The sequence below is a fragment of the Coturnix japonica genome, chromosome 2 (assembly GCF_054131305.1).
Source record: "Coturnix japonica strain WE chromosome 2, WE-NBRP24, whole genome shotgun sequence".
Lineage (NCBI taxonomy): Eukaryota > Metazoa > Chordata > Aves > Galliformes > Phasianidae > Coturnix > Coturnix japonica.
The window spans coordinates 63,446,934-63,460,994 of NC_140664.1; the positions used below are offsets into that span (position 1 = coordinate 63,446,934).

The following is a 14,061-nucleotide window of genomic DNA, read 5'->3' on the forward strand; positions in this document are numbered from 1 at the left end:
AGCGTGCTTTTTCATTTTTCTCCTTGATAAGGGAATCTCAGTTCTGTAACTGTAAAGGCTTCTAATTTACCTTTTTAATGCTTCTTCCTTTGACTTTTTTTGACACTTTTTAAAAGATGCAGCTTTCTTGCTTTTTTTTCCCCCTTCATGTTATTCTGTCACAGTCAGGCTATGAACTTGTGACAAGATACTTTTTTTTCTTAAATACTCAACCAGAAACATCTGAGATTAACATTCATCTGGCTCCTGCTGGAGCAGTGTGAAGCTGAGAGATGATATACACATAGTGAAAGCTGTTGTTATTGGAAGAAAGGAGGCTTGTTTGAAGTGAAGTGCATGTTAGTATAGGTTTTAACAACAATTTGCTTCCTCTTCAGTGAAGAAGAATGTCGTTGTTTAAAGCTCGAGACTGGTGGTCCACCGTACTTGGGGAGAAGGAAGAATTTGATCAAGGCTGTCTGTGTGTTGCTGATGTCGATAATAGTGGCCAAGGTAAATCCAGGATTACTTGACTAATGACTTCTAAGCTATGCAGCAAGCAGCAAGTTTTGTTACCAAAGCAACGTGTACTGAAAACTTGTTAGCCAAGCTAATTGGCTAGTTAGTTTAAGGTCTGCTATCTTTAGTGTGTCTCTGTAGACTTGGCAAGACACATTCAATGCTTTTGTCTTTGTATTTCCCTTCCAAGCATCTTAATTCTTCAGCAGTAATGTTTTCTCTTTTATCAGTGGTAGATATTTTCTTTAAAACAGCATACAGAGGGTGAGAGTTAATAAGAATGTGCTTTAAACAAGCGTACAGCCTTTTGTGCCTGGAAAATATGAGGGCATTGAAATAAGTGACTGAGGAAACCCTGCTTTTCTGTGTAGCCACTAGTAATATGAAAATGAAGTATGGAGCTGACATGAGGCCTCTTTGAGAACGGATCTACAGTAGTTCATGATCTTTGCTATCAGTGAGTGTTCTTGTGCAAATATTTGAGAACTTAAACTTCTTATTCATGATTTTTCATTTGATTCAAGATTTTTGCTCACTGTGGGTTCTTGAGTTTTATTTCACTGTCAGCAGACTTTTCTTTTTCTTCCTTTTTCAGAAGAATGAATGAATTAGAGCTATGTTACTGTTTTGTGTGACCTTTTTTCAGTAAGAATGGACTGACGGTGTTATGGGCTGAAACTTTTCTTTGTGGGGAAAAAAATGAAACTGTTTGCTGTATTGCACCCTTTGTCGTCAGGTCTTACCGGGGGAATAAACACTAATTCTTGTTAACTTAGTTACTCTGACATGGAAGACAGAGCATAGAAAATGTTAATTAAGCCATGTAAGTGCCGTGTCCTTTTAGGGAGTTCTTTGGAGCTATTCAGAAATAAGATTAATTTTATGTGTACTATTGTACTTTGTAATCTCATCTGGTTATTTCTTGTAGATAAAATTATTGTGGGCAGTCACATGGGGTATCTCCGTATCTTTAATCCACATCCTGTGAAACCTGGAGATGAAGTGCAAGCTGAGGACTTGCTCTTGGAAGTGCAGTTACGAGAACCAATACTACAGGTGGAAGTGGGAAAATTTGTTTCGTAAGTTAATAACAGCCTGTTTTGCCAATTACTGTTTAAGGCTTAGGTGTGGTTTTCTTTTCCTGTTTTGGGTGGTGTGAAATGGTTTTAGCTTCCACCTTGATGCCTATTGAACATATCTGTGAATATTATAGTATGCATTTGGTCTGCTTTATTGGATCATTTCTATTTGACTTAATGCCTAACTAGAGGAAAATTTTTCAGGAACTTATGCTATTTTCTCGAAGTACACAGAACAGGAGAAAAGTTATACTGAAGACTTTTGGGTATTCAGAAAGCATGCCAGCAATACTTTCTTGTAATTCCAGTGTCTTAAGATGTAATATTGCCATTTTCTTTTTTTTTTTTTGGGGGGTTGATAGAGAATTGAAGATTTTTAATGAATTTAGTAGAAATAAGTGGCTGGGTAGAGGAGAGAAACTACTTAATTTGGAGGAAGGGAGAAGATGAGTGTAGAATTCCAAGTTTTATAACTTCTTCGTTATTGTTTAATTCACTTAGTTTCCATGCCTCTAGTACAAAAGTGTATTTTAAAAACAATGTATATGGCTGCTGGATAGTATTTGCTTGAAATGATGATCTTCTAGTTAATTTAATTATTGTTAATTGATTAACAAGATTCTTGTTAGTTCTTGTTAATTTTTGTTAATTAATTCCTTGTTCAGAAAGAATTTCAAGCTGACCTGGGAAAATAGTTGGTGTGCTTTTTATGCAGAAATATAGGGGGGGGGAAATGTTCTATAAGGGTTCATCTTAATTTTGCAACTAGCTTCAAGTACTGAAGTGTAAATTTTTGGGAGAGTAGGTTGTTTTAGGTCGGCACCTAATAATCACAAACCTGTGATCTTGCCAAAACCTGAAAGTAATTTTGACACATTGCTTGAATTTTTCCTCATGCATTTAACTTGAATTTTATCTGAAAACAATTCTTTTTTTCCTCCCTGTTTATTTTTTTTTAATTATTATTGTTTTATTGTGAATAGAGGTACTGAAGGGCTTCATCTGGCTGTGCTGCACTGCCGAAGACTCTGTGTGTATGCTGCTTCAGGTTAGTTTACAGATGCAAGGTATCTTGTGATTATTATTTCTTTTTAAGTACATTCTGAAGCTGGATTAGGTTAAATGCTAAACTCAGTATATGCAGAGTGTTTTCTCATCACCCTTGAAGAGCTTCAGGCACATTCCCTTTCTCACTCGTGTGAAGAAGAGATATTAGTAATTATGTCAAAATATTTCCTTGTAGTTAATAGATCTGGTGACCTGCTCAGTGCATGAGATGCTGTGAAGTGTATGTGTAGTGGGCATTGCTGGAGTCCTGCTTTTTTCTCTGTGGTATTCTAGTTACTCTCCGACAGGAAGATGGAGTTGATCTGACTTTTTGAAGTCCTGGCATTGCTCACAGAAATTAGATATGAGTCTTAGCTTGTTTTGTGTCAGCGTATGAAAGCTGGAAGGATTTGTCTGAGTTAAAGTGCTTGTCAATGACTGTTATTACAATTTTGAAAATAGGAGTTACTGTCCAAGATGCTGATGGTCAAATAGTTGTTTAAGGACAACTTATTTATCTTCTGAAATGTAAAACAATTCTTATAGTTATTTCACAGAATCACAGAATTGAGTTCAAGGGATCTTTAAAGGTCATCTAGTCCATCTCCCCTGCAATGAACAGGGACATCTGTTAGATGTCTAGATAGCTAGATCAGGTTGCTCAGTGCCTAGTCCAGCTTAACCTTGAACATTTTTACAATCCTTTAATAGACTTTTCGTACTAATGTGCAAGTGTTCATGATCTAATGGATGCTCATTCCAAAAATAAAGGTCACTATTTCTTTACACTTTGAGATCAAATTACTGTTTCATAAAGTGGAATTTTACCTGTTTTATGCATGTTGTCACATATCTGTTATTCGTAGAGCAGTTTCATTTTAGTATCTCTCCTACTGGACAAATGAAAGCATCCTTTAAGGTTGACTAATGTATGGCATAGGTATTGTATTACAGTCAGTAAGCACAGACTACTTTCTCTTGTTTTTCCCCTGGTGCTGATCTGTAAATACTTATCCAGCCAGGGTTGTGTCCTCCAAGTCTGCCCAGTGTTATCCTGAATGTAGACCTACTTTCATTCAACCATCTGAAAGCCGTAGTGGATTTTAGTTGGAATAATTGCTTGGAAAGTTAGCAAAAACTGCAAACCTTTTCATTTTTTAAGATGGATGTTGAAATAATCTTTGTACATCTACAGTTAGGACAAAATTTAGCTTAGATCTCATTCACTCAGTACATCTTTTTTTTTTTTTTCTAAGCTGATGTGACTGTTGTCAAATTTTTTTTTGCTTGCTGTTAGGATTCTCAGAGTTTTAATGTGTGTACCTCTATCTTACCAGTATTGGTCACTGTACTGAATTTCAGACATGGTAAAGGCAAGTGATAAATGTAGCCTAAACATTATCTATGTACACATATTTGTATTAAATGTAGTTTATAACTGGTGACAGTTCAATTTGAAACAAGGACCATTACAGCTGAGCCTGCTTTGTTGGATATAACACATCCAACAAATATAACCAGAGAATTATAAGAATTATTCCTTTTTGAGTAGACTTTTTCAGATATTAAAGGTGTGCCTGACATGAATAAAATTATGGGTAAGTAGTTGCAGCGTCTTCCTATTTCTGTCTTAAGGTTTTATTTTTTAGTTTTTATTTTTACTTCTTTATTTTTAAACTAGTAGTGTCAACTCATCTCAAAATCAATAGGAGTAACAGTTTTTCAGGTTGCTCTTTAAACTGGTAAACCTTCAACTGGATGGGTCTATGTGTTCTTGTTTACAACCTTGATTCATGCAGTCATGTGTACTCTTTATTTATTTATTTTGCAGAAACTATGGGGAATGTGGAACATGGTAACCAGTATCAGATCAAACTGATGTACGAGCACCATCTTCAGCGAACTGCTTGTAATATGACTTATGGACCGTTTGGTGGTGTGAAAGGTAAGCTCTTTGCTGCATGTTGTTTATAATTTGTTTGTTACTTGTGAGCAGCTGGGGATTAGCTTAAATTTTGAAAGGTGATGTGCTGCTGCTGTCTAGAAGAGGCCATATTTCTAAATGGTAATGTATTTTATCTGAACCATTCAAAAATACATTAAAATGAGGCAGAGTATGAAGCACAGAACAATTGTATTCTCATATCTTGAGCAAGTAATGAGCATATGAGGATAGTATTGATGGGGGGGAAAAAAAATCAACAAAAAAAACCCCTGATGCTCAAAGTAACTACTTTCTTCTGTGCTTTAATTCTATTTTGCTTTTTGGTAACTTTTTACCCTAGGCAAAGAATAGTCAACCCTTCCATTCTCTGATCCTGAAATACAAGGAGTCTTTAAAGATGCATAATGTGGGCTTAGGAAGGAAAACAAACATAGCTAAGACTGGAAAATGTAACAGCGGGAAGTACTATTTGGTGTACTTTTAGTTTTGAATATATTTTCAGTCTTTGAACATCTGTGATGGGTTTTTTTGTGTTTTATTTATTTATTTATTTTTAATTTGAAAGCATTTAGACTTGCTCTATATGCGGTACTTTCTCTTCAGAAGACAGATTTTTCACTGAGCATTGTGAGGTAGTGGTTACCTGCACAAATAATGCCATCTTAATAGGCAAAAAACGTTCTGAGATAATATGGCAAATATAGTCAGAGAACCTCTCAGTTCTGTAGCTGTAATCTTCTAGTAATAATCTTGCAGTGCCTTACCTTAGAGTCAGGCTTGTCCTGGGGAGAGAATTCAGCTGATCACTATTTATACTGATCAAAGATAATTTTACCTGCTAATTTTGCCCAAACAGCTTGGAGAAATGCTTGACTTAAGTCATTGGAATGAGAAGGGAAGCAGCAATGTGGATATTTTGAGGAGTGGATGTACAGGCACAGACATCTTTGTGTTAGCATTTGAAAGAGATGCTGATTTTTCTCTAAAACTGAGAAGAGATTATAGCTGGATTCTTGACGTACTACAGTGGAGCTGCAGTAGTGGATGGATTGAGTGATCATAAGCTAGGAGTTATTAGTGCCTCTGGAGCGATGTGGTGGTAAGGCAGAATATCTATTTACCACCATGCAGTTCTGCAGAATAAAGTCTCTGGATTTTTGTGCCACATATGTTTGTTTACTGTAGAGATCCAGCAGCTCATACTTGATGTTGGTTTCATCTGATAAGATAGCTTATCGAAGCTGTGTGGGATGCAAATCAGATAATAAGGAAAATACCTTTGCAAGCTGGGAAAACCAGATAATGTTTACCTCAGAACTTACTGAGCCAGCCAAACACTTTCTAATCCCTAGGAGGGTCAAATTAACAGTGAGTGCTGACAGAAAAAACTCAGTAGGAGCAGCAAAGGGAACTCTAATATGTTCTGTAAATTTCTCTTATTTTTTATTAAGATTTTTCTTTCCCAGCTTATCAAACTGTTCTCCTTTGCCTTTCTTTCTCATGTTGCAGTTTACAGTAGTGTAATCATTGCTGTGGGAAAAGAAATGCCTCAAGTCTTGTTTTGAGGTGACAGAAATAAAGAATGAAAGCAGATGCTTTTGATAGTAATGGGAATTACTTATTACCAACATAAGATAAAGAAGCTTTTAGACCTAAATCTAGGAAAATTACATTAGTCTGTTATCAGGCACCTGAATGTTCCCTAAGGCAGGTATTGAAGCTTCAGAGAAATAGGTGAAGTGGATATTGGAAAATGGTCTCAATTTTACATGGCTTTTATGTGCTTTTCTTGGATTTAATATAAAGAAATATATACTTGTTTTGACTGTGTGACTTCCACAATTCTGCATTTCTTGCTGGGTCTCTGCTAACAGTCTATCTCACTGCCAGTGAGGTGTAAGTGGTGTGAGTGTGCAGCACTGAGCCTGCTTTGCAGTGTGTGCTCTATACTGTGCTCTAGAAGAAGCGAACTAGCTGAAGCTTTTTTATATTTATTGCCTTCTCTGTTATTTGTGTACCAAATACGTGTCTTTTCTCATTGCTGTGTCCTTGAAGCAATGAGAAAGTCAAAGAGATGCTTCAGGGGTCATGTTTACAGATCTACTGAAGCAGACAGAAGAGAAAGGCAATTGAGCAGAACAAGTACAAGGAAAGCATGCTGTGGGAGTGTCGGGGAGGAGGGGAAATGTAAATCCCTCAGGAACATAATCTTTCATCTGAGGAAGCAAAGAATTCGGCAGGACACAGAACACTTGGTCTATGGATTTGCTCAGTCTTGCTTAGGTTTCTCTTGCTGAAGGCAGCACTGTGGGGTTTTTTGTTTTTGTTTTTTTTTTTTAAGCTGGTATGGGTGTGCAGTTTTCTCTCCTAGTTTACAAGAAGTGTAGCATCTTTGGGGAAAAACTGCCTGAAATTTTTCTTTTGGATGCTGATTTACCTAGAGTTCTAACAGAGCTTTTTAGAAACTAGGCAGAATTGGACTATTAGAAGCATGTGCGCTACTGCTGTTTTATGGATCAGTTTGGTTATGAAGCTTCACCAGGTCTCCTTCAGGTTTTTAGAGTTAAACGTTTGCTTACATAAACTTTTCTCTGAGCACACTACTGGGGAGTCGGATTTCTCACAGCTTTTATTAATGTGCTATTTGGGGAAGGATGTCTCTTCAGTCATTTGAAACATTCAATTAAAAATTAGAATCCTTTATGCAACTGTGTATTGCATATTTCCAGTCAGTTTCTTCCAGTGTAAGTTTTGCTCTCCTGTGCATACTAGTTGGCATCAGTGTGTTCATACCCTTGTTGTGTTACAATTTGGTCTGTTCATCCACTAGTTTGTTTGGGTGAAAAGAGGTGGAGATATAGAACATGTAGGTGAACTGTCATTTCTTGATTGGTTTTGGTCTTCTGTATGTATTAAGAAAAATGGTATTAGAGACTTCTCTGACGGAGAGAGAAATGTGATATAAGTAGAAACCAGGCTGGAAGGATATCTGCTAGCAGATGTCTGCTAACATTTTCAAATGAAATGCTTTTTTAAATGGTGTATGAAATGTGGCTAAGTGACCACTAGATGGTCCTCTCTTTACAGTTATTGGTTAGTAGGCTATGTCTCTGTGTCTGCCTTTGTACTTGTACCGATTCTACAGGTGTATTTATTGGAAGACTTAATGAAGTGTAGGAAATACAAAAGCACTTTCTGTAAACCTTATTGTGTTGTTTTCTTTGTTTGTTTTAACTAAAACCAAAGTATTCTGTTGGTTGTGGAATTTTGGTAAAAGGCAAAATGAACTTTTAACTTTCAGCAAAGCTGTTAAGGTTCCAGGGAGTGGGAAATAAAAAATCAAGGAGATCCCTTGCGTGTTTAGCTAGTCTTCTATCCAGAATTGTTTTGTTTCCATTCACCTTTTTAAGCAAAACCTGCAAGGAATCAAATGCAATTCAATCTATTTGTAGGTACAGTTAGTTGTTTGTTACTAAACGTGTGAAAATTTGTAACAAAGTCAGGGATTATGATGTAGAACTTAGCACTTCTTCGATGCTTCAACTTTACCTTTGTTTCTTGTTGTTGCAACACTGGTACAAAAATGAAAACAGTTAATGTGACTTAGGAAGATCAGCTAATTATTCTGCACTTAAAAAAGACTGTGCTGTCTTTAGCCCAGACTTTTAATTTTCTTTTTTTTTTTTCCCCCATTGTTTTGTTATGTAGAATGTCAGCATGTGCCAAGTCTTTGTATTTCTGAACTTTTTGTTATCATAGAGCTGTAAATTGAGTTTCTTCTGCAGTGGCCTTATTCTAGCATATGAATCTTAAAAACTATGATTAATGATAAAATTATGGAGTTTAGTAGTGCTGAATTGTTTTTTGGATTTTTTGGATCAAGTGAACTCTTAACACAGCCACAAAATATCACAGCCCTGAAATTATGAACAGATTCTCGTGGTCTATTTTAATTGAAATATAAAACTACAAGAACATGAGGCGACTCTACTATAAGCTTTCATTTATTGGAACAAAATGAAATTGAGAAAGTGGCATGTACTTTTTTATGATTTGTAGAGAACTCAGTCTACCAAAAAAAATTGCTTTACATAGCCTTTCTAAGCATATAACATGACCTGACCCTCTATAAAATTATCATGGCATCATGCAATTATGCCACCAAAGATTATAGTGTTAACAATGGAACTTCTGTTGTAGGAAGGGATGTTTGCTGACAGCTCACAGCATCTTGGAAAGCGCTTACTGTTATCACATTTATAGCTTGCCATTCATTGTCTTTGTAAGGTACCTATGTCAAATGCAAAGTTACCGGGTAGTATTATATTATAAACACTTGCAGCTCAAATGGTATCCTGGGCTCCATCAGGAGAGGGGTGGCTAGCAGGGATAGGGAGATGATTGTCCCTCTCTGCTCTTGTGAGGCCCCATCTGGAGTACTGTATGCAGGTATGGAGCCCTCAGTACAAGAAAGACTGTACAAGCTGTTGGGAAGGGTCCAGAGGAGGGCCATGAGGATGGTCTGGGGGCTGGAGCACCTCCCCTATGAAGACAGGCTGAGGGAGCTGGGCTTATTCAGCCTGGAGAAAAGAAGGCTGTGGGGTGACCTCATTGCAGCCTTTCAGTATCTGAAGGGTACCTATAATCAGGAGTGGAGTAAACTCTTTGAAAGGGTCGGTAATAGCAGGACAAGGGGAAATGGTTTTAAGTTGAAAGAGGGAAGATTTAGGTTGGATGTCATGGGGAAGTTCTTTACTAGGAGAGTGGTGAGGAACTGGAACAGGCTGCCCTGTCTAGCTTTGACAATCAGTGTCTGAATTGAGAGCTCATCTAATATGAGCAAGGATGTGTCAGCGCTTCTGTGGTTGTTCTGTGATGTGGAAGCACCTGTGCAGAGTTGAAACAGTACAAATACTAACATGCGGCATGTGACTTCCTTGTTGTTTTAGAACTTTAGCTTGAATTTCACAGCTGTCTTGTGTAAAGTACCAAGAGTTTTAAGGTCAAGTGAAATAGATTAGGGCTTACCAGCCCAGTACATCTTAAATATTCTGACTTTTGTTTTTCTGATTTGAAAGTCACTGCTTCACCTAAGAGCATTCTAATTTTCCTACTAAAAATGGGGAAAAAAAGGAAACACATCATTCTTTCTGTAAAATAAGTTGTAAATTTGGGTTTAAAAGAATAGAGTGAAGTAGAAACAGTATTAATTTAGTTGAAAATTCCTTTTTTCCCTTATTCTTTATGCAGTAGTGTATCTTCATTTCAGTTCTTAAGGAAGGCATAAATCCAACACTAGTCTAGAAATAGTTAAGTCTTATTAAGCAATTTTCTACATGATTTTTACATGTTGTTTATCCCTTGAGGAAGTTAAAACAATATTTATCGAAACAGTGGGAGTATGGTTTTCTCTATGTAGGTATAAAGTGATCAGACTAAAAGCCCGCCTTTAAATTTGAATTGATATCACTTGATTATGCATTTTTTCACTCTTCTTAGATTTTTTTGTTTGCAGTTTTAACAAATTCATGTACAAATTCTATGAGAAATAACATAAAATGATGTTAGGATATAGTTTAATAAAAAGACCTAAGAATGAATTGGATCTGCTCTAGGTGTGTAGAAATTTTGCTAAATTGGTTTATCAATGTTAGCTTCAATTACGTGAAACAACAGCAGTAATCTATCCTCATATGGTAACTAAAAATGTATAGGTGGTTAATCTGTCAAAGAGAATTATAAACTGCTTACTTATGAATCTTTTGAATTTGCATATTGGTATGGTAGACGATATGCATGAGATGGACATTAAAACCAACTTTCGTGCTTTCCATAACCTAAAATTCAGTTTTTACAGTCTCTTTGTAATGTGCTGTTTGGATAATCAGTGTCACAGAGAGCTTAAAATTGTACGTTCAACATACAGAAATGAGTGCTTTCCTGTGCTTTGACTTCCTTGTTCACGTTGAGAGCGCTTAAACATAATGTGTTGTCTTACCCTTAGAGAAATCTAAGAAAGACGCTGTGATATGGCAAATCACTTTTATTCCTACATTTCCAGCTTCTGTTGGATAGATTACAATTCCTCCAGTTTATAGCCATTAACTGAAGTCCTTCCACATCTTGAGAAAGAGTCAACATACTACTTGTGTTCTCTTTGTAAAAAGAGATTTGCTGATGTGTAGCCTACTTCGTTCTGCTTGTAAGAAATGGCAGAGGATGTAACTGTACAACTGCTTGGAGTAAGTGTGCAGATCAGGCTACAGTTTCCATTCTTTGCCTTGTTTGTCTTGAGTCAGATATGTGGCTAACGCTCAAGGAAATTCTTCTGGAAGCAACTTCTGTTGAAACTGCATAAAGACTGAAGAAGTGCTTTATTAAGAAGTACTGGAGGAGTGCTTTGCTTAAGAAATACAACCACTTGAAGCTTAGGCAGTTTTACAGATTATCACATACATTTCATGTGGTCATATATGTATTATTGTAAGGTGGGACCAGATAGTGATTAATATAGAAACAACAGTGTGTAAGGGGTATATGCTGAAGTTCTGTGCTTTGAAGACTGATGCATGAAGTTGAGGATTCCCAAGGTACTATCTGGAGAGCCTAGGATGTGTAATCACATGCTATAATAGGAACAGGTGACCTTTCCCAGGTGAGAGCTGTGTTCTTGAATTGTTCTCTGAATCATCAGTGTTACATTCAAGTGGATTTAGAAACAGTCTTAACTTTTCTAGTTTTCTTTTTCAGTGTATTCTGCTGATATAGGTATCTTCCGCATAGGAATTGGAGAAACAGCATGTTGATAACCAGTGGGAGGCACAAGCTATTGGATTACCATAGAATAAAATAGAATACTAATAATCTCTGGTGGTGGAGAGTGAAAACATAGTTTAATATCCTATTTTTTTTATTTTTTTATTTTTTTTAGTTGCTAAATGATCTTTTTAATGTTATTCTTTTAGAGATACTAGCTTTCATTGGAAAAGCAGTATTACCATTTTGTATGTCTCCACAAAGTATAATTGCATCAACTTAAATAATTAGTGAGTTCGTCTTGTTCTTATATGATCTCTTCGAATGAATTGAAAGCAATTTAGAATTTGATTTTCCTGATAATGCACTATGGGCTTTGGAATTGACTTTAAAAATATATGTATTTTAAACTGAAACTCTAATACCTAAAGTTGACTTCCAGGATTGGTCAGATTTCTTTGAAGTTGTTCTGTGAATACTGTATCACTAAAAGGAAATAATGAAACAACAGCAAAGGGAAGGTGAAAAAGGAAGTACAACTCCGACATGAAAAAGTTACAAGTGAAGAAAAAAAGTGTGAAAATATATTGAACCTATCTTTTTTTTCCTCAGCAAATGGTCTTGAATTAATTTTAATTTTATTATAGCACTGGCCTAGAGGCAAAGTATGTTTGAGTGGTACAACAAAGAGGGTGCTATATGGAAGAATTTTTTTAAATAATAAAATTCAACATATGTGTAAACCATGCAACTTTGTAACAGGAAACCTTATAAGAAGGGTAGACTGTGCTTAACTTTTCCACAATTCTGCAAAAATAAATTTTATTAGGTGTTAGTTTTAAAAAAAAAAAAAATTATCAGCTGAGTTTTATGCTGTAAGGTTAAATGATTCTTATGACTATGTTTTAATACAGCAGCAGTAGGATTTTGGACTTTGATTTACTGGCTACTTCTCTTGAGGAACATAGTGTTTAAGTATTACCTTTCTTTTGAATTGCTTCTGGATAGAGAGGTTATTTGGAATAGTTTTGTTCTTTGTGAGTTTTGTTCATGGAGTAGATCTCCTGATTAGTATTTCTAAATGCTTCCTCACATAAAGCCTTCTTGTGGCATATATATATATATATATATATATATATATATATATATATTGTCTTCAAATAACAGAGTTAGAACTTCACTAAAGTAAATGTGTGAATGGGAAAATAATCAAGGAAAAATTTCACTGGATCTTTTACCACCATGTTCCTTTCACCTTACCCAACATTAATGAGTAGGCTTGCAGTGCAACTGAAGTAAAAAATGCTATTGACTTTGGTATGCCAGAATTTTACTTCAATTATAAATTACTGGATATATCGCTTAGTCTGTTTTCATTTAAACAGAGCGCTATAATAAAAATGAAATAAAAACAACTGTAGAAATACCTGAGTTTGAGAGCAGTTGTACGTGTGAGTAAAAGGCCACTTACATATAGATTTTCATACTATGGTTGTTATAATTTCTTTTGTTAAAATATGGTACCCAAATGTGTACAGTCATTGTGTGTTGGTAGCATAAGATGTTTCGTATCTTTGGATCTGGGGTTATGGCTTCTGCGATTCTCCTGCCAAGTATCATCCAGTGCCAAGCAGAACAGTAATTACCTCATATGTTTTTAATAGCACAATGTATATTAATAATGACCCCATCTTTCATTTGTCTCTTTGGTGACTTATTGTTGACTCATATTTAATTCATCATCCTAGTCTAATCCCCAGATTCTTCTTAGCACTATTGCCTGCCATTCTCTGGTTTCCTGTGAGACAACTGTCTGAGATCATATCAGATGTTTTATTTAAGCTACGAGATGCTGTCTCTGAAGTTTAAAAAATATGTATTATTACCCTGTGTAACAAATAGTTTGGCATGATGAATTTTCTGTTACTTCAGATATTCTATGTGCAGCTTTATTATTTACATATGTACTCATATTAATCTTCCAGCATTTCATGTGGATACATCCATCTATATCAAATTCATTTGCTGTCCTGTACTTTTTCCTCCAAAAGAATGCAGTTTCATTTTCAAACTAGTCAGTCTTTTTCATCTTCTCAAAGGATGTTTCAGAAATGTGTATACACAGCTTTTGTTTATTTATCTGGTGTTCGTTTGTAACTGTTTCTTTACAGAAAGAAAAAACTTCTATCCATTACAAAGATTTATTTGGAAGATCACCAAACTCTTGTTAGTCGCTCCCCTCTGTCATTTCCCTGCCCCCCCCCCCCCCCCCCCCCCCCCCCGCCAAATAGCTGAATAGTTGAAACACATCTTGTACAGGCCTATGATGCTTTCTGCTAATTGCAGTTTAAAACGTTTTGAGGGCTGTTTGGTATGATTTGTACTTGGAAACCTGTTAGAAATCTCTCTACAAGGTTACTCACTGAAGTGGATGTTTTGTGTCATGGTGAGTAGATCTGAGTGTAACTTCCAAGCACAGAAAAAAATAATTAATGACAAATTAATGACAAAATCAATGAATACTGTTTGCCTGTGTCAAAAGTGACAGGGAACAGAGTAGGAAGAGGTGTTAGAAATCAGTGGAAATGCAACAGTTCTGTTTCAAATTTATAAAGAGAATTCTAATTTTGCGCTACCCAACTGGTTCTGGTCATGGGATATGCCTTCTCATGGTGACAAGAAGTTCTAGTCCTTGTGATGTATGTGTTTTTGACTCATGGGAAACTTAAACAGCTG

At 35.9% G+C, this 14,061-nt stretch overlaps 1 protein-coding gene across 22 annotated transcripts in view; it reads left to right on the top strand.

Annotated features, from left to right (window-relative positions):
- BBS9 (Bardet-Biedl syndrome 9) overlaps positions 1–14,061 on the top strand; it is a 257,151-nt gene that overhangs the window by 865 nt on the left and 242,225 nt on the right. For 20 of the 22 annotated variants that reach the window (XM_015855026.3, XM_085539999.1, XM_085539992.1 and 17 more), the window contains exons 2-5: positions 378–492; positions 1,427–1,577; positions 2,561–2,625; positions 4,456–4,569. In XM_015855026.3, coding sequence (XP_015710512.2) covers positions 387–492; positions 1,427–1,577; positions 2,561–2,625; positions 4,456–4,569 — 436 coding nt within the window. In that variant the 5' untranslated portion in view covers positions 378–386. The remainder of the gene's footprint in view (positions 1–377; positions 493–1,426; positions 1,578–2,560; positions 2,626–4,455; positions 4,570–14,061) is intronic. The other 2 variants (XM_085539997.1, XM_085539998.1) reach the window with 1 other exon arrangement.